Genomic DNA, 20,649 nt, shown 5'->3' on the forward strand with positions numbered 1-20,649 from the left:
CGTTTACCTGAAAAAGGATTACCCATCTAGGTCATGAACAGTTTCGCCCACGAAAGCCGTTCAAACAAAAGGCTGTATGCTACACATTATTTACGTAGGTATAACATGTTTGTATAGATATAGGTCTAGTTCGGCCATTCAGAGAATGCGTTCCTGACACGTCGCGATTGAACTGACGACGTAACTTTGCAATGGCGTTGCAGTTACGATAAAAATATTTTTGCTGGTTGTTTACCGTTTTAACAATTGAGGAGCATTAAAACAACATTATTATATCAATAATCAATGAATGTAGTTACGTCGTCAGTTCAATCGCGACGTGTCAGGAACGCATTCTCTGAATGGCCGAACTATACCTACGCAGATCTCTATGAAAACAACTCAATCTAGCGCTAACTCATGCTAAACTTCCGTAATCTAATAAATCGTGAAATCAAGCTCAACATTTATACATCATGTAGCGATGAACGATATGAACGTAATTTTTCAACAAAATTGCGTCTCAAACTGCCTCGTTTCACAATCAGAATTATATTCTTATTTTGTTCAACTCAAAATGTATAATGACATTCAACAATACCAATACGATAGTAAAATTACAAACGAAAAGCGCGTGCGACCGAGTTGAGTGCTTACAAAAATATACCATGACATCATGGTGTGCGAAAGAGACGTGCTCTACCGTCTCGCTCACACTGGCACGCTTATAAATACACGAGTGCATTTACTCCATTCGTGTTCGATTATGTATGTTCGATTCGGCAGTCGACATTAAGGCGAGGCAGTGGTCAACAATAATTCCATAACCGGCACGCGCATCTAAGGCGCCAAAAGGGGTCGGAGCGTCTGAGCGGGGCGAGGATAACAATACGCGCGCTAGCTTATAACTAAAAGTCGTAAGCGACAAAATGGTTTTGTAATTTTAATATTTAGAAATGATAATTTAATAAAAATTCCTACTACCATTTTAAAGAGTATGTATATACTCAACTACTAAAAAAGTTAAGAGGCTTAAATCGGTCCCGTTTGCCCATAATATGTGAATCTCTTTTTAAAAAGAGGTATGTTTGATATATTTTTCTCTGTTATAAAAGTTACCTAATCATGTTTCTACAACTAACAAAATAAGGCTTATATCATGAACTTTCAGGTAACCAAGTTGTATTTTGATCCGTTTTGTATTTACTGAGAAAAATTGACATCCTTGGCGCCAAAAATTCCAATTCGTCCTCTTAAATAGCGATTAAGAGGTGGTTAAACAAAACAAGGCCGATGAAAACAACTAAATTCTTTAGCACATTTAAAGTAGATGTTCCTCTGAAGTAAAAACATTGTCATGCCCCATTTCCGCATGGATAACAGAGTTACGACTGCTTGTTGTTTTGTTCAGCTGTATAGGGTGAGATCATGTATGCCAAATTAGATATTATATTATAATGAATAGCTTTAAATGGCTACTCATAAACTTATTTTTCTTTTGCGCTGCCAAATTGCCTTTTATGAAAGATTCAACGTTAGAAAGAGTTCCGTTTACTTTTTAACTAGTTATTAGAACCGTGTTTTTATGTTAGGATAGTCTATATTAAATGCAACCGTATCTTTCTCTTTCAATAAATACAAAATAAAGTTACATAGATATTCATGCATTTTTAATCCCTAAGTATAGACAGAAGCTATGTCTTTGCAAAAGGCGACAAAACCATCGGAGCATAAAGGCCATGAGTAAGAAAGCTTTTAGACTTGACGTCATTCAAAGTTGTTGACCTGATGTCACGTCCACACATCACTCACTATATGAATTCACCTCTATGCTTCAATTCAGAACATCTGCACCAACGCTTCAATAACACGTGACAGGTGTTCAGGCTTTCATCATCAACTCAAGTTCCAAAAATATATAGCTGGATCTTATTGGTTTATAGCAGAAATATATTCTCTTTATAAGTATATTTTCTTTTATGGGTTGTAGTGGGTAATTAATGTTTACGATTCCCAGTCAGTCACTTTACCCAATTAGTAATAAATTAAATATCTGAAGTACACACAACTCGTGTAGGTGTGTCGAGTGTCCGAGCGATACGAATGAAAATATATAACGCAATACCTAAAGGATAACATGACAAATGGCGATGATATCATGTCTAATTTCTATAATGTTTATATTTCCATTAAGAATACGTATACTATTGCAACAAAAACTATAAGACGAGAAATGCTAATGAGACTTTTATAGATGGGTTTGAACAATAAATTTAATATTTAAAATTGCCAGAAATCACGGATTAATAATAGGAATAGCTATTTATCTTAAAAAAATATTTTATCTCAAGAACACCTAATACATATTTCGAATTAGTCTCAAGGTAAAAATAAAATTAAAATATGTAATGTGCATATTATTATTCTTCGCAAAATGTGAGAGAACAATTGACTCAAGAGGTGGATATGAATTTTGAAAGTCATTTTGGGAGCAGACGAGGGCTGCAAGCTCCAAAAAAACATCTGCGTAATCATAAAATATTTTTAAATCAGTGCTTAATTTATGCAATCTGGACTTTGGATTGTGCATCAACTCGCATCATAGACGCGATAGAGAGATAAAGTCTATGATGCGATACTTTTTCGAAATTGACGAAATCCACCAAAAAAAAGCTTTAGGTATAAATTTGGAAAGTGAGAGCTTTTCAAATATAATCCTAGTCTAAGTCAACAATTAATGTAGCATCGTAATTAACGACATCACCTCCATCCCGCGACCTGGGTAAACAACAAGTCACCATGATGTCATGCGCCGCTGATGTTGTTGACCTAACCATGCGACTGTTGTTCCTATGAACATGTGCTACAACTTCGGATGACAAAACATAATTTAATGCGATTGTATAACATCTGTAGATTTTAATTACTAAAGTATACCTATTATTGTTTTTGTTTGATTAAAGTTGAGCATTAAATCATCGCCAGAAAACTGATTGTGCACGCAGGTGTCTTGTAGTCTTATTTTATCTACTTATTTTAATTTGAAATATGATTGTCTTACCTGGCTAATGTGCCCTTCCATTTGATTAAGCCGTTGCCTTTATTCGCCGTGTGGTCCTCGACAACTTCGCACTGAATGGGCTGGGGCGGGTCGAACGTGGTGGCATGCTGAGATGGTGCGCATGCAAGCGGCTCCATGCGACATGAGATAGCGGCCCGTTTAGGCGGCGTCGCTCGTGGATAGGTGTGGTGACGAGCACTGGTGATTGCCGATGCCTCGCCACGCCTCTGTTTCGGTAATGTTCTGGCACACAATGCACTGGCTGCATTCTTTAGATGAGATCTGAATCTGCTGTTATTACTTGAAACACTTAGTACACCGCCCTCCATCTTCATCTCCTCGACCACACTTATTTCACTGCACAAAATGTATGTTTGAATCCATTGTGGAGTTTATCCACTTCATCACTGTGAGTTTCACCTTTTTAAATCCATGTTAGTTTATTCTGTATAACTTCTTGTACTTTAACAAGAGTTTCGTCTATCAACCACTGTCGTTTTCATTGCATAAGACAAAACTAACAGAAAAAAAAACTTTTTATAGATATATTATAATAAATTTAATTACTCTTGCGAGTAAATAAAATTATTATTATATCCATAATAATAGAGACATACGGGTGGTGCAATTTTATAGGAAATATGCAATAATGACGTACGTTCGTAAGACAAAGTCTTTCCAAATTAACTTAGCAGCAGATTATCACGACTAAATTTTCCTCGTTAATCTTTTAATAATAATGGGAACATTCTACTTTTAAAGTAGGTGTTCTTGTGAGCAATAGATCACGCGAGATGTATAAATAAACTGATCAGGTTAACATTCTCACACGCACATCGAGATCCTGCTCTCATTTAAATTTAAAATACATAATATGAGGTGGGCATTCGGTTTTGCAAGTCACCAAAGGACTACGTCATCTTGGTTCATTATCTTGTACAACTTGACCTTAATCTATAAAAGCTAAAAGGTATTGCAATTAAGTATCATTTGATGACTAAATATGACATTATTTATGTGCCTAACCACCCACAAGTAACGACTGGCTAACGGTGAAGCGAATTACTTCGCTAGCAAAATTAGTAGCGTTGCGGTCTACTTGGCGAGATGCATGCTCGACTGCATTGCGGCATCGATTTCGTGTAACAACGTCATTGCGAAGACTCATACTAAAATCGTTAAAAGTATTCGTGAATTTATCTTAATCAAAATATTGATAAAATAAAGGTTTATCTCAGATTTAGAGTTAGTCTCTAATTCATTGGTTCCGTTTACGAACAATTTTCTGCTTAAATGTTAGTTTTTTTGTGTGTTGAAAGGATCACGATTTTGCGGAAGGCTTTGCTGTTGAACCGCAGGCCTGCCGGAGGGTGGAGGGGAGGACGTGGGCGCGCTGACATCACCGCCGGAGCCAGCCGATCTTACATCATTGTCGACTGCCTCCCACTGGGCACCGCCTGCGCGCCCGCACCTCCCCTCTAACTCATTTAAACCTTTTCAAAATCAATACCAGACTATTTTCTACTTTAACACGCTATATTTTTAATATGGAATATTAATTTCATCATACGTGGGTCTTACATAAATAATGATACTTATACCTAAATGAAAATTAATTTTGAAATAAAATTTAAAATTAGGTACGTCTACACAAGCTAGCTCTTTACCCTTACCTAAATAATGGAAAATTCAGAAAATGTCATAGACATGCGATATCATATACAAAGGTATTTCACACGAACAATATTATTTAACAATGTTTTAAACCTCAAAGATGAGCGTAAAATCAATTAATGTCCAGCAGAGATCAAGGCTAATATCGCCCACGACAACCACTTATTACCTAATTTCATAACAATTAGCATTAATTCACTTCAAACTTTAATAGTCATCGGCTATGGGTTAGTAGTTGTGAGACCTACTTGAAAGGCCGCTGTAATTAAATCTCTTCAGCTTCAGTATTAATTTTATTCATTGTAAATTATGATATAAACTCATATAAGGTCACCCTTAATATTGTGTTTGCACCATTTAACTATAAAGATAACCAAACCATAACCAGCTGTGAATTTCCCGCACATTGAATACAACCGAAAATAGTTCGGTTATCGTAACAGTTAAATGATGCAACTCTACGAATTTGTACTGTTTTTTTTATTACTATGCATAATATTGGAATGCTGCATAATCCGAATTTACTGTATTTACGGGACCGAAAATGACACTGTGTTTTGATCTATTTCTTATGAATGTATATTTCATAATTGGTATACCTAATAAAGTTTTATTCATACATATGTATGCGTAGTTTTATCTTACGCTGTTATTTATTACATTATGTAAATAAACAATTTTCAGGTGATACGATACGATTACTATGTGCCTATTAAGCACAGTGAATCCTATGAACGAATCAGTAGCCTACAATCACGTTTTGTGTTCAATTGTAGTATGGTGATGTTGATGAACTGTAAAGCACTATGCATCCCCACATTTCCCACGGCAATGATGTCAAATTGGTTTATCAATCACGGCGGGACGGATGCGGCGCGGAGCCGTCGCCTGCCGCCGTACGTGGGTGGTGTGTTCTGTAGTGCGTACAAGCTGTTGAATTCATGACGTGATGTTAAACGACCGGCGAGATGCGCACACCTATTTGATACAGACAAAAAGATACTTTATACACTTCCACTTTGAGATGTACGCATTAATCGCAGGAGATAGTGCGATTCAGTGACGAGCCAATGAGTTTATTGTATGAAATGCTCAAATATATGTGATGTTAAACTATTAAGGTATAATTCAACAACAATTTATTATAACGTTTTCAAACCGTTAGGTGTTAACAATTGGTATAATAGCTTAAACAGGTTTAACGGCATCTCGTGGTGTGCACGCGGATGTGGCCGGTAATTTGAGAACGATTGTGCCGAGTCGCTACGAAGAGGCTAAAGTATTTGTCCATTGATCGCTAACAATCGAGGTCCGAGGTCAGACTTTGTGCCACATCGATTGTGTTCTCATCTAAAGAACGACTTCAGAACATCCTTTTTCGCTACAATCTTTGTATGTACGATAATGTGGTCCAAATCTCCATTTAAACACTTCAATGATAAGGTTAATAAAAAAAAGAAGTGGTCTTAAAGGCGAAGAACTCCTGGGAGGAAATAAAAAATCGGTAAAAAAAACTTTTAAGTTAAACGGTTTTATCTTATGTGCACTGAAAACTAGAAAATAAAAAAATAGTTACTTACCTGTCAACCTACGTAGGTGGTCCCGGTCATATTAAACTAAAATAAAAACGTGGGGCCCATTAACTATTGCTGTAGTACTTTCTTCTAGAGGTATAATAGGTGTGGATTGCATCGACTTACTATAATCGTAACTGGAGATTTTGACAATCAATAATCAGCCGTAGCGGCTTCACCAGCGAACGCCGAGCTCATGATCTACCAAAGTATAAAGATATGCTTTGCCATAGGTAGGATTTCACAGGGGCCCCACGTTTTTATTTTAGTTTAATATGACCGGGACCACCTACGTAGGTTGACAGGTAAGTAACTATTTTTTTATTTTCTAGTTTTCAGTGCACATAAGATAAAACCGTTTAACTTAAAAGTTTTTTTTACCGATTTTTTATTTTCTAGTTTTTAGTATTTAATGAAAATGCGTACCGAATATTCCTCATTCTATCTAATTCATTTAGTGTATCATTATTACACGGTCTCTTACCTGACAATTTATTACAATCTAATTCCTCAATACATAGCCCTTCCAGATACTTTTTTTTTAACAACCCCAAAAATCATCACATGACCTCTCCTGCTGTGGGTCAGCAGCGGTGAGGGAGTGTCAGACTCTTGACTAGAAACCGTTTTGTTCCGTCGTAGGTCTTTTATGTACCAGGGCCGCGGTAACTCTTTCGAACAATCTCGCAGCCCAGGCAGGCCTTGGCCCTGTTGGGCCCCGCTGGAGTTACTGACAGTTTTCTACTTGTGAAGCCCTTTCATTTGATACCCGTATTGGTGGGATTGATAAAAAATTGTTATCAGCCATTTGGTAGCGGCGGCCATCTTAGATTTCAATTTTGCATAGTAAATTGTATTCTACTAGTTGAGACCTTTCATTTGATACCCATGTTGATGAGATTGATAAAACCTACGTTATCCGCCATTTTATAGCGGCCGCCATCTTGGATTTAATTTTTTATAGTATATTGTATTCTGTTTGTTGAGCCCTTTCATTTGATACCCATATTGATGGGATTGATAAAACCTACGTTATCCGCCATCTTAGATTTCAATTTTGCATAGTAAATTGTATTCTACTTGTTGAGACCTTTCATTTGATACCCATGTTGATGGGATTTATAAAACTTAAGTTATCCGCCATTTTGTAGAGGCCGCCATCTTGGATTTTAATTTTATATAGTACATTGTATTCTACTGGTTGAGAACTTTCATTTGATACCCATATTGATGGGATTGATAAAACCTACGTTATCCGCCATTTTGTAGCGGCCGCCATCTTGGATTTCATTTTTTATAGTAAATTGTATTCTACTTGTTGAGTCCTTTCATTTGATACCCATATTGATGGGATTTATAAAACCTAAGTTATCCGCCATTTTGTAGAGGCCGCCATCTTGGATTTTAATTTTATATAGTACATTGTATTCTACTGGTTGAGAACTTTCATTTGATACCATATTGATGGGATTGATAAAACCTACGTTATCCGCCATTTTGTAGCGGCCGCCATCTTGGATTTCAATTTTTTATAGTATATTGTATTCTGCTTGTTGAGCCCTTTCATTTGATACCCATATTGATGGGATTGATAAAATCTACGTTATCCGCCATTTTGTGCCGGCGGCCATATTGGATTTACAATGTTATTGATATTACTATATTGTATTGTCATCGGAATTAAAGGTGTATACAAAATTTCAGATTAATCGGTTGACAGGAAGAGGGTGAAATTTGAATTACTAAATTTGACCCAAGAATGAATAAATAAAACAAACGGGGTAAGCTAAATAAAACCGTTTAAAAACCTCGTGGCTCAAAACGAGAACGTAATTCAACCACCACCACGAAATTTTTGGTAAAACGAACTATGACAAATAATGTCCCTGTTAAAGGAAGAAGACATGCTAGGATGATTATTGAAATAATTTAGACATACCTTCTATCAAATAATATAAGCGAAGTAGCATTAGGTTTTCTTTCCGTTAGGGGATCATTTTATTTACACTCATATAAAATCTAAACAGTACCAGAATATCTTTGTAAGCTGCTTGCAAATGAAAATAGTAACCAGTCCCCGTTTATCTGGACAAATTTTACTTCAAGTATGTCAAAGAATAAGCAAGTAATCCTTGTGCTTATTAGCTTAGCGCTCAGATTTAGGTATACGACCTCCACATGGCACATGGAGCGTCTATCTCACACGACGTATATCTCGAAATAGAATGTAAAGTATTCCGGATTCTGATTGTAGCCATATGAGGTATTTCTATTAGTCATACGGTATAATGATGTGGTTTGATTTATATATTGCTAGTGGGCATAAACCAAGCAGGAAATTGGTGTGAGTTAGTAAACACAGGGGACAACAATAAAATCGTAATTTATAGTCATAATGACATTATACGAATCGTGCATAAATTAATATTAATCTTATCTAAAAAGTCCCCAATTTAAATATCGTCTTCTACGTATTTGAAATTCATCAAGTTGCTACACAAAATACTATCTGATCTGAAACAATTTCAAGGTTACATAAAATTTGGGTGTATACCTATGCTTATGAAATCTGTTTATAATGAAGAGTGATATAATCGATAGTCGTGATCAGTACGTAGCCTATATAATTTTTATGTGGAATTTATTGTCAACCTTGATCATCCATTATTTTTAACATAATTATTAACAGGAACAAATGTCGCCTTTATAGGTGTGGCAACATTTTGATAAATAATTTTAGACCTCCCGTCAACAAGTTCGATTGTTTATCGTGGTTTGGCACGAAAATTAACATGATATATGTTAATATTACGATCCCGTACATGAGCAAGTTTAACAAAAAATGGACACATGACCAATGAAGTCATCGTTGGCGGTGTCGATGTTCGTCACCAATGCGAACGCGAGCAACATGGAAACGGCCACCGCAATCAAATCATGCCCAAGATAATGGAAATGTTTGCCATAAGCACATAATATATTTGACACATTTTAAGCGTTGTTTTTCTTAAATTCCTTAGTTCTTGGGTTAGTCTAAATGCATCCAGTATGATGATGAAATCTGGTTGGTTTATTGCTCTTTTTTATACCGACTTCAAAAAAGATGTGCCTATTTTTAAACTACATACATGCTTAAAACTGGTCATTCAACTCCGAGCGTTTTCTATGATTACTCCTAATCAGCTCATTCTCGGGTTTTATCACATTTTACAATGATTTCAGTGGGTCTCTACTTGGTACTGTTTACATTTCACGAATAAACCACTTTGATATCCCATAGGCCATAGTACAATAGTTTACTGTAACATTTTTAGGTGTATGTTAGCGCTGTAATGTAAAGGTAATCTACCTTATCACACTCTGCTTGTGGACTGTATGTATACATGCATAATAGAGATATGATATGTCTAATAACCTATGTTGATATTGTTGCAATATGTATAATCAGTTAGAGATAGCATCCCTTTTTGAACAGCTCCTAATTTGTTTGGAGAAGTTTTATCTTTTTATGCCCTAGCGCTTATTTCGTACCTCTACCTATTCAATGAATTACTCTTAAAATAAGCATTCTTTCCAACAAACTCACATTGATGTTCATTATAAAGTATTACGATTTTTAACATGCTTTTACTAGGATGTAATGAAATCTAAGGTAGCGAATCCAAACATCTTCCAAGAATCATCATCATGAAAATTGGCGGCAGTATGTAGTTCTACTGATGAAGCCGGAAGGCTGGAATTCATGGTGGAATATCGTATCGTAGCAGTGTTTGGACCTGTTACAGGTCTTCTAATGATTATTACGTGCATCTACAAAAGCGAGTTCTTCCAGTGCTTTCTTAACTAAACTTATTTATCAATAAAATACAACTTAATAAATTATGAATCCCAAAATAAATCAAGGCACGTAAAGATCTGTCGAAATAATTTAAAAGAGTGTACTTTTTGATTCCCAAGTCTTTGGTGGCTTGCCAAACTTTGGTGAAATGAACGTCAGCGGAACTAAATAGTCAAAACGAAGCGTTTGAATAAGGATCTTAATAATAATGATATATATTATGTGTTTATATACCCACGCACATAGTGACGATTCAGCAACACTTGCACCACCCAATTCTCAAAAAACCGTTTCTCATATACCACAGCACAGTTCGATAACGTGCAGCATACAAGAATCAGTAAGTCTACAGAATTCTATCCATTACTGACATACATAACAAAAGTATGTTTCTAGCTTTATTCACCCGTTAAACTAAACATAGCTATGGCAGTTTTCCACCAATGTAGTATTATGTTCATAAATCAGTTTTACACAACGTCACTGCAAATAAACTGGCATGTTTGTTCAATTAGCGGAATTTTTAAAACTTGAACGTAATGTGTCCGCGCATGTACCACGCGGCGGAGCTGATCGCGCAGCACTGGTGACCGGCGAACGATAGCGACACTCCGACCCTACGGCTGGTACCACGAAACCGGTGACGACACGCACTAACGCAACAGCATCGCAAACACGGAGTACCGCGCCGAACGCGGCCCCATCGCGGCTACTACTGATTATACCGCCGATGCTAAACAAGCATTGTATTGTAGCCTCGCTGCTCGGGCCTGATAACAACTGCGTATACGTACGTACTATCTGATTCCGCTCTACAATATAAAATACATTCGCTTTATTTTAATTACGTACTTGATAAAAGAATTTACGGAGAAAATGTAGTCATTACTAAGTTATAAAAAAAATCGAGAATTACAGAAGGACTAATGATAACGAATTAGGAAAAAGCTTTATTATCGGTTCATATAAAAAGCTGACTCAGACTCGCACATGAAGTGTTCTCCCCCATCATTTATAAAATATCACGTTTGTTGTATGGAATGGATGGCACCCCTCTAAAATACATTTTTTTTCAACTGTCTAGCGATCACGGTTCTTGAGATACAGCCTGGTGGCGGACGGTCAGAAGGACAGATAGATGGATAGCGAAGACATTGTTTCTTTTGGTCTCTTTGGGTATGGAACCCTAAAAACCGAACGATGCTTTTACATTTACAGATTTAAGTCTTCAACTTGGGAGTTAGATTTGCAGTATTTTTTTACTACGCACCTTTATTAGGTCATATCTCAATAGGGTGGTTAACTGTACCCATTTGAGTAGGCACTAATCTTGAGAGGATATTTTATAGAAATTCAAACAAAAAGCACATTTTATAATTAAGCTGAGATTTTAAATCAAAAAACCTTATCAAGAATGCTTACCTTAAATTAAGTGCCTACTTAAACGGAGTATAGGCCAAATATATTTATGATATTAATTTGGTAAAGCGTCTTAAAATAGAAATATACATATAGGTGCGACTACGTTGTCTGTGCGCGTCCTACTACGTGGTACCTACGCTATGCGGCTGCTACGCGTCTACTGCTACCAAGAACCTACGCTTCTACTACGCATGATCTTCGCAACCCTTGCAACTTTCAAACAGAAACTCAAAAGCTACTATTTGTCCTCCTCTTCTTCATAGAGTCATTTTATAAAATAATTATTTTTGTATGTATGTATTATCTTTTGCTTTATATATATATATGTGTATAATTTATATATCTTTACTATGTCCTTTTACACAGTCTATCTACTTTTCTTTATTCTAACTCTCCTACTACGGGTCTGCTGGAAGAGATTTCGATTTAGAAATAAGCAGTACCTTTGTACTATTTTATGCTATGTATACTTCTTTTATATTTTCACTGTGTACATAAATTGTTAAATAAAAAATAAAAATAAATAAATAAATACACAGTGCAATACATTCCTAATCGTTTCCAGATAAATTCTCTCTCTCTCTCTCTTTCAGGAAACTTCATCGAACACGGAGTTGAAAAGTAGGCTATAGCCTTCCTCGATACAGGCTATCCTACCATTTATTTTACATGTTATGTACAGTTCAGGAACAATTGGTTCAGTAAATAAAAATGTACTTAGGATACTGTAATACCCATTGGAACTTAGTTCAGTATAAATAATCTTAATTGACTAGTATATGTGAAGTTTATTTACATAGTTATATACATAGATATTTACAACACAAAAAAAAACTAGAGTAAAACAATAAAAATAAAACACTGTGAAGTTATATATCTAACTAGCTGTTTTCCCGCGGTATCACCCGCGTCCCGGGGGAACTTCTTACCGTTCCCAGATAAAATATAGCCTATGTTACTCGAAAATAGTTTTCAGTGGTTTCGGAGCGTTAAGGGTACTTCCAACAAACAAAGAATGTTTCGCCTTTATGGATGTATAAATTGTATAATAACATGTGTTAAACGAAAATGGTCTAACAAGTTCTTTACCATAATTAAGTTAATAATAATTGTGTTACATGCATACACACAATTGAGACACAAATACAAGAAATGGGCGCCGCTCTTAAAACATAATTGGTATTGTTTTTTTGTGCTCTACTTCAGAGCCTAATAATAACAGGCCTTCTGCCAAATTACTCGGCGAGTTTGGAGTGACTGCCTGCCTATCTGACCTCCTCAACCCAGTTACCAGAACAACCCCAAAGTAAGACTGGTTTTTAGATTTTCTGGCTTCTGACTGCCAAAGCATGACAAGATAGTCACCCATCAACGGAGCGACCATGCCAAGCGTTGCTTAATCCTAAGATCGATCGTTCCGCTCAGCTTTGACTTACCCAGGAGCTCTTCACTATACGGAACTTATATTCCCATTTTAATCACTTATGAAAAAATGTGTAGTTTTTTACAAAATCTCGTAGGTACTCGTATCTCGTTTGGCAATTTTACAAAATAAATATTGAAATGACAAAACTAGACAACAAACAAGTAGGAATTAATTGTCTGATAAGATACTACTGCGTCTTTTATAATGTATACTGTATGGCCCTGGCAAATGTAAATATTTGTTGGTTCTGGGTTTGAGTACTTAGTTGATACTCAAAAGTACTCAAAACCTGGGTAGAGATTAAAAACGCGTATTTAAAAATTACTTAATTGAGTTGAACAAAACTGAACTGACGTGTTTATGGAAAGCTTGAGTTATGCAAGCTTAATTTTTTTTTGTCTGGAATACAATTTGCTAAACTGACATTGGCAGCAGCCAAGGCTATCACCTCCTACACATTCTTATTTTTTCATTATTCAAGTAAACAATCATCAATCAAAAGAACGCAGATGCATTGCTCAAGGCACTGACACAACATCCGTTGTCGGACAATGACCAAAATAAAGTTGATCGCAGAGCATCGCGGGGAGCACGCTGCTATATTTTGGCAAGTCGACCAGTGCGTGTCGCGGGCGCCTGATGGCATCATCGCTATGGAAGAACGTGACGTCACCGCGCCTTTTCCAAACGTGGCCGCCAGACGAAAATAGTCCCCGCCCCGCTACCGACCGCGGCCCCTCGCCTCGTCACCGACCGAATTAGCAAGTGAAGCGGTCGGCATTCAACAACGGCACCGACCAGCCATGCCAACCCGACAAAGACAATCCATTTACAAGTTCAGATGGCCGCCTTTTCAGCGCAGAAGCAAGCCCTACTGAGTGCAGCACTGCTGATGACAACATACGTTTTATTTTAAAAGATAATAATATAGATCATTTAGGTTTACCTCAAATGTACTCGCTTAATATAAGTGGAACGGTTTTAGAAACAGGAAATACCGTTAACTATAAAACTTCCATAAAGTTACTTTATTACATTTATTTTAAGCGAAGGCTATTTTTAAGTACAATTTATGCTATGTTTTTACCTATAGACCTCTAAGGAAAAAGGAAAGAAAATGTCATAAAATTCTTTCGTTATCCATCCATCTGACTGATCCGTCTAATTGTTATACTAGTCAATATTGTAACCGTATCTACTGAGTTCAGCGGCCCCCTTAAGCTGTTAGAAATCTGAACAATCTATACATATAATAAAATGGTAGGAAAGTCAAAACTGTACATTGAATATTTTTTTAAAAGAATACTTAGGGGATGATCCATAATCGATTCTGAACCCAAATATGTAGTTTTTAGAATTTTTGTCTGTATGTCTGTTTATCTGTTTGTCTGTATGTTTGTCCCGGATAAACTCAAAAAGTACTGGATGGATTTAAATAAAATTTTGCATGACTATTACCTGGGAGCCGGTTCAACACATAGGCTATATATTATCACGCTATCACTTACGGGGGTTGAGCAATGAACGATTAAATAAACGAAATTGGAAAATTCTATATTGCCCACGCAGACGAAGTCGCGGGCAACAGCTAGTAAAAATATATGGTCGGTCATGTCGCGCATTTCCCATACCTACATGCTGAAGCAAGCAAAGATCATGGGCAATTTCCCTTTGCTGAAACAAGAAAATATCTCTAAGTTTACCAAGACATTTATTTTAACTGTCGCACACTGTAGTCTGTTTGCATCTTTCTTCTTAACATTTCCTTTCACAGGGCATTTTCTGCTGGAACCCATATAAATCTATTGTTGAAAGGTATTGTCTAACCTACAGACAGACATGTGTTGCTGGGGAGTTTGTTGCGTCACTTCTTCCTAGCAAAAACACATAGGAAGTGGTGAAGGGTGTGCGTTTTGGGGCCTATCTTTTGTTTTCTGACATTCGAAAATACTGTTTTACAGCTAAGTCTGAATAAATGATTTTTTATTTAGATTTTGACTCAATTTTATTATGCCTATTTCTAATTGTTGTTAACAGCGTGTACCTAAATTATAAAGTAAATGAAAAAAATCGGTGGATCAACTTGTAGCACAGATATAATTATGCATATAACACACTTAAATTCACCTACATATTTCTACAACGAGAGGCTACATACCTAATGCTATAAGCTTGACATGCAGGTGCATATGTCATCTTTCAGTAGCATTATAGGACTGAAACGAAAGCACTGATATGGATGCATTTTTTTAGTTGAATGTAAGTGTTATGTATGTGTACTACAACTATTTTCATAGTACTAACAATAAGGTAAATGGTGATGGCTTTTAGAAGGAAAATTTTAAGATGTGTCAACTGGTACACAATATTTCTGCTTAAAGTGAGAGGGCGTGGGGTTTTCTCAAATTATAATAATATTACCTTTCTGTGGCTTTTTGTGTGTCACATATTTAAGTTTTTTATATACGTTACCTAGTTTTTAAACTTACTTTCCCGCCCAATACACACAATGTAATCATAACGCTATGCCAATTCAGCTACGTTGCGTGGGAAACATCCTCACAGGTCACTCGTGATTTAATGACGCCATCAGCTCATGCACCCATGCCTTTTTCTGTAGCTTGTGAAGCATTTTAATTAATCGGCATTCAAAATGAACCTTGTAACCTCATGTAAACAAAACACATGCAACACGACCGACAAACAACAAAAGAACAGTGAAAAAAAAATGTCTTATACGGTGGGAATCGGTTGAGTCCCTTTACGTTATTCTAATCTAAGTACGTTTTCTGATTTTGTAAACAATTATAATTGCGGCATAAGAAATAATTGAATCGAAAATGCAGTTGACGTAGCCACAGGACACACACAAGTGAATATACTTTATATTAACACACCTATAGCTGCGACGTAGCTCCCTTTATGGTTTTTTATGCAATCAAATTTTCACTCCCTGTTTAAATAAGAGGATAAAAAGGAGAACATTTTATCTTCCACTTACGTATAACTGCTGTTTGCTGAATAGTTTTAAGGGTATCTGTCATGCATCTATCTGCATTGCATGGTAAGGAAACCAAGAGCTTACCTTTACCTGGTAATCAAGTTTAAAAGTACAGAATAGTAAGTAACGAAACGTCTAAATTATTGTTTACGCAGTGATCTAATAAGTTGACCGTTTTGTGCTTGTTGCACGGGACAATTAAAATATAAGTAAATGCTTTGGATGTAGTCTTTATGCCAACGCATTAAGAATGGGGCCATGCCGGCCGATAAGATAGCGCTGCAATCGTTGTGTTAATAATTATTTTTATAAAGTGAAATGCGGTTGTTCGTGAAGACTGTTTGCTAAGCCATTCATTGCTGAAAACGTGCGCGACAGTGAATCGGTTCCGAGAAACCTACTCGCGTTTCCTGGAAGCGCTACTATGGACGCACACATTCGCAAATCGCTGCGTAGTCAATATGGCACACATAGTCGCCCACGGCCCTGATAACGCGGTGCCGTGACGACTTGACGAGACGTATCGGTGCTCTCATTAACCAACCAACTCGAATTGCGTGCCCAGCTCGGCTTACACCCAATCGAACAATTTGTTACACTTAAACCCATATTATTACAGCTTACAACGAGAAGCCATCGCCAGCAAGCGACAAAAGAAAGATTCCATCAATACCTCATTATTCCTATAAAAAGTCCGCCACAAAGGCAAAGTTGCCTTGCACAAAATACAATCAAACATTTAACTTTTACAATTATGGATGGGGGACATAACACGAATACTGAGGAAGATAATCAAGTCCCAGAGCGAGCTCAAGAATCTAGAACTAATTTATTTTTAGAGTGTGTTATATGATACATACTTTAGCACAATTAGCAACGTGCTATAAGGTAATACAAATACTATAAAGATCAACTTATTGACAGGCCATTGCCAATAATGTGAGCTCAATAAAATGATTGCAGAGCATCGGGGTCAGCGGCGGGATGCCAACGGTCAATAATGATGGCTTGACATACGAACTGAATAGTAATCAATCAATTAAACTCTTATTTTACTGCCAAGAATATTTTGTTTGTCTCGAATGTAACTCGTTTAATATTTGGTAGCGTTTGTATCTGAATGAATAATTGCCATCAAAAGTACAACAACAACATCCATATTCTTGATAACATCTTTATTATTCCAGATACGAAAACCTAGTTAGCCTATTACTAGTTTCTAGGTACACTGAAGGAGACATAGCAAATAGAGATTGAATATGCGTTTGACCACCAAGGAAAAGCATATTTGTCATTTTCACGATTGAAATAAATATTAAATATGAGTTTCTCTGAGCTCTGAGCAGACTTCATAAGTAACTTCAATAAAAAAGCTTAGCGGTTTTGCGGATAGTGACTCAAAATATGCAGGAATTTGATAACGGTAAATATGAAGAGAAGTATACGTTCTTGGCTGTTTGATTAATTCGCTTAATAATAAATATTACTAGTCTACTACTTGAATGTATACTCACTTGGTGAGGCTGGAGGTAGCATCGCAGCGCGCGGCGGCGGCGGCGGCCCGGCGCTCCGCAGCCGCGTCTACCATGCCTCTGCATCACCGCGATGGGCATCACTTGCGAGTCGCGCCACCTCGCCACCTCGCCCGTCACCTCACCACCACCCACTACACCGTCACTACCACACTGACATCACAATGTACATACAGAACCCTCACAACCTGCCTGCCTGACACCTGATCACTTGAGGTTGCTATTTAATACGATACCGTCGTGTGGGGTTTCAAATTAAAGTACTTCGCCTATGCCGACGATTGCAAGGCTGCACCCAGAACACATAGGTGACCTGAAACAAATATAACAAGTTTAAAATATAACAACAATAATTTCAGCAATTATTCTCATAATCTATAGATTTCAGAATCACGGAAATTGATGGGCAAGGCACAAGGCTAAGCGATGGTGCGGTCGTTCCTTGAATAGGTGACCATAGTATCGGAAGTAGTCATTGGAACATTTTTGTCAGTAATTCCAGAAGTTAAGAGCCAGAAAGGTCTGGCAACCAATCTTAGTATGGGGTATCCGATTGCCCGGGTAACTGGGTTGATGAGGTCAGCAGAGTACTCAGCTACATCCGATGCTGATGAGACTTGAAGCCGATCGCAACATAGTTGACAAAAGGTTAGGCCGATGATGGTCAATATACTTTTAATCCAATTCCTGATATTGTTATAATTCATCTATGCCAGTGGCATAGAATACAATCATATATCTATCAAAAATCATCTCCCTGATCAATAACTACACATTTCTATCGCTGAGTTTTTATGTCATTCTTGCGATAATTTTTAAACGACTTCGAAAAAAAGGATATGGTTCTCAAGTCACCCGTTTTTTTTTTCTGAAGACACCTGTACCGATTTGAAAAATTCTGTGTTTATATGAAAGATACTCCATTGGCCCGGCCATTTGGAGGAATTGGCCATTGACCTAGTGGTCAAACAGCGAAAGAAAGCCCAGTTGCCAAAACTGACAACCCAAGATAGACCAACCTGGCGCCGTAGTGTCAGGAGACCCGACCCCAGATAACGGGAACTGGGACGGAAGAAGAAGAAGAGATATGAAAGATACTCGGATTTAGGCCCTATAGGATCTGACGATGGAAACCCTGAGAAATCGAGGGCGACTCTTTTATAGGCTCGTATCGGGTAGAAACTCGATGTTCTTGAGTATATCGGATGAGTCCTTTTGATCGTGAAGGTTTGGACAGAAAATTAAGGGAACTCGGTATCCATATACTATGAAGTGATTGGGCTCAATTAATTCGTATTGACGAGATCTTTACACCAAAATATGAACCATATATTCCCATGTGAACTTTGAATGTATATCTTAACCTTGGTACCACTGAATAACAGTAGGGTTGCCAGATTAGGATATGAATCTGATCAGATTCAGGAATCGAATGGGGACCTAGTTATACACACAGACAGGGTTGCTGGTTAGTTATACATAGGGGGTCGATTTTTAAAGCCTTCTGATCTTTTTGGAGGATACCACACGATACTTCGGACGCGAGACTCCGCTAAAACTCCTCCCGCTGATAACACCATGGGGCAGGCAGCGAGAGGTTTTTGTTCTTATGTATAGGCCTATTTTTAAAGGCATGTAGTTCTTTTTCATTTTTATTTGCCAAAGAACCTATGCACCATTACTTGAAGTTCTGAGCGACAGCTTTCGTACAAATTTGTTTCATAAGTTTTCCACCGTAACCGAAAATTCTTGGCCAATTTGAGGAGGAGAATTTCAAAAACTTGACTTCTAACTCATTCCGACAATCTGAAACTAACTTTGTTTGTTAGCCTTTGCTTTCCCGGGATGTTTTACGCAACGCAACGCAACTGAAAGTATAGTGGAGTGGAGTTACGATAATTGATGGAAAGGGCTAGGGATTACTTAGTGTTTTCGCGAAATAAAACTCAAATTGGTGTCACTAGGCTGATTCTCACTAACCGTGATAGCTTAGCCCCAAAGTTATTTAAATTTCAACTGCCTATCTATAACGGTTCATGAGACAGAGCCTGGTGATAGACGGACAGTCTTAGTAACGGGTGCTGTTTTGCGTTTTTGGGAACAAAAGTCTTAAAACTGACGAAATCCTGAACAGGGCATAGTTTATTTGGATAATTACTAATTAGGTAGGTACCTCCTTAGGATCATTGGAAATTAGGGAGGTACCCTATCGAGTTGGTAAAATTGACAGATACGTTACCTACTTCACTACAAATTAATAGGTAGTTCTAATTTAACTTAACGATAGAAGTACCTATTCAAATTCTAAGAACAATGGTCTTCTACACATACGTATACCTAAATAATGAATACTAATTATCAATTTTTATAAATCGAATTTATAGGGGCCTAGATATAACAATCACATTAACAGTTATTAAACAAAATTGTACTTAATTATTGTTAAATAGGCGTTATTTTATAAAACACATGTATTTTAATAAAATACTTAACTATTGTAACCTCTGTAGTACAGAATATTTATTAATTTAGAATCAAAAAATTGTGGAATCACAAATTTCAGCTAAGTATGAAGTAAATGTTGTTGGCGAAACATTAAGCATAGCAATGAAGTATGCAAGTAGGTATACAAATTTTATGTATGAGATCATCGATATGTATATAGCAAATGTAATAAATATAAATATGACTCACCCGTTATGTACTCTGCTACAGAAAGACCGTGTAGGTTATCATTATCACTATTGATGAACGTCACACACAATACATTGAACACACACGTCGTCACAAATCGCCCACACTTCAACATTTCTGAGTTTTTCAATGTATTCTAAACAATGTAGCTAAACAATATCATTTTAGATACAACGAATGTAACTAATTTCTACTACAGGCATTATCGTATAGGTTTTGAGAGAAAGAGAAGCAACATTAAAAAACAACAAAATCTTTGCGTAGGTATTGAATTTCTGTAAATTTTACAAGTGCTGCCATCTTTGAAAGATCTTGAAAAACATTTAGCAATGCCATAGAAAACACAGCCATTTGACATTTACTATTATGCTTGAAAAGAGGTAATATTATGAATATTATAGGAACGACTACGCTAATTTCCCGATTTTTTTAAAGAATTAATCAATAA

At 36.8% G+C, this 20,649-nt stretch overlaps 1 protein-coding gene across 8 annotated transcripts in view; it reads right to left on the bottom strand.

Moving 5' to 3' along the window:
* The window catches only part of LOC124644477, a 44,249-nt gene extending 23,785 nt beyond the window's left edge, over positions 1-20,464 (bottom strand). The window contains exons 1-3 of one of the 8 annotated variants that reach the window (XM_047183883.1): positions 20,202-20,464; positions 17,490-17,820; positions 3,041-3,557 (exon numbers count right to left, since the gene is read on the bottom strand). In XM_047183883.1, the coding sequence (XP_047039839.1) occupies positions 3,041-3,375 (335 nt within the window). In that variant the 5' untranslated portion in view covers positions 3,376-3,557; positions 17,490-17,820; positions 20,202-20,464. Of the gene's footprint in view, positions 1-3,040; positions 3,558-10,360; positions 10,842-17,489; positions 17,821-20,201 lie in introns of those variants that run through there. The other 7 variants (XM_047183948.1, XM_047183931.1, XM_047183923.1 and 4 more) reach the window with 7 other exon arrangements.
* Between the last annotated feature and the right edge of the window lie 185 nt (positions 20,465-20,649).

This window comes from Helicoverpa zea, chromosome 2 (assembly GCF_022581195.2).
Source record: "Helicoverpa zea isolate HzStark_Cry1AcR chromosome 2, ilHelZeax1.1, whole genome shotgun sequence".
Taxonomy (NCBI): Eukaryota; Metazoa; Arthropoda; class Insecta; order Lepidoptera; family Noctuidae; genus Helicoverpa; species Helicoverpa zea.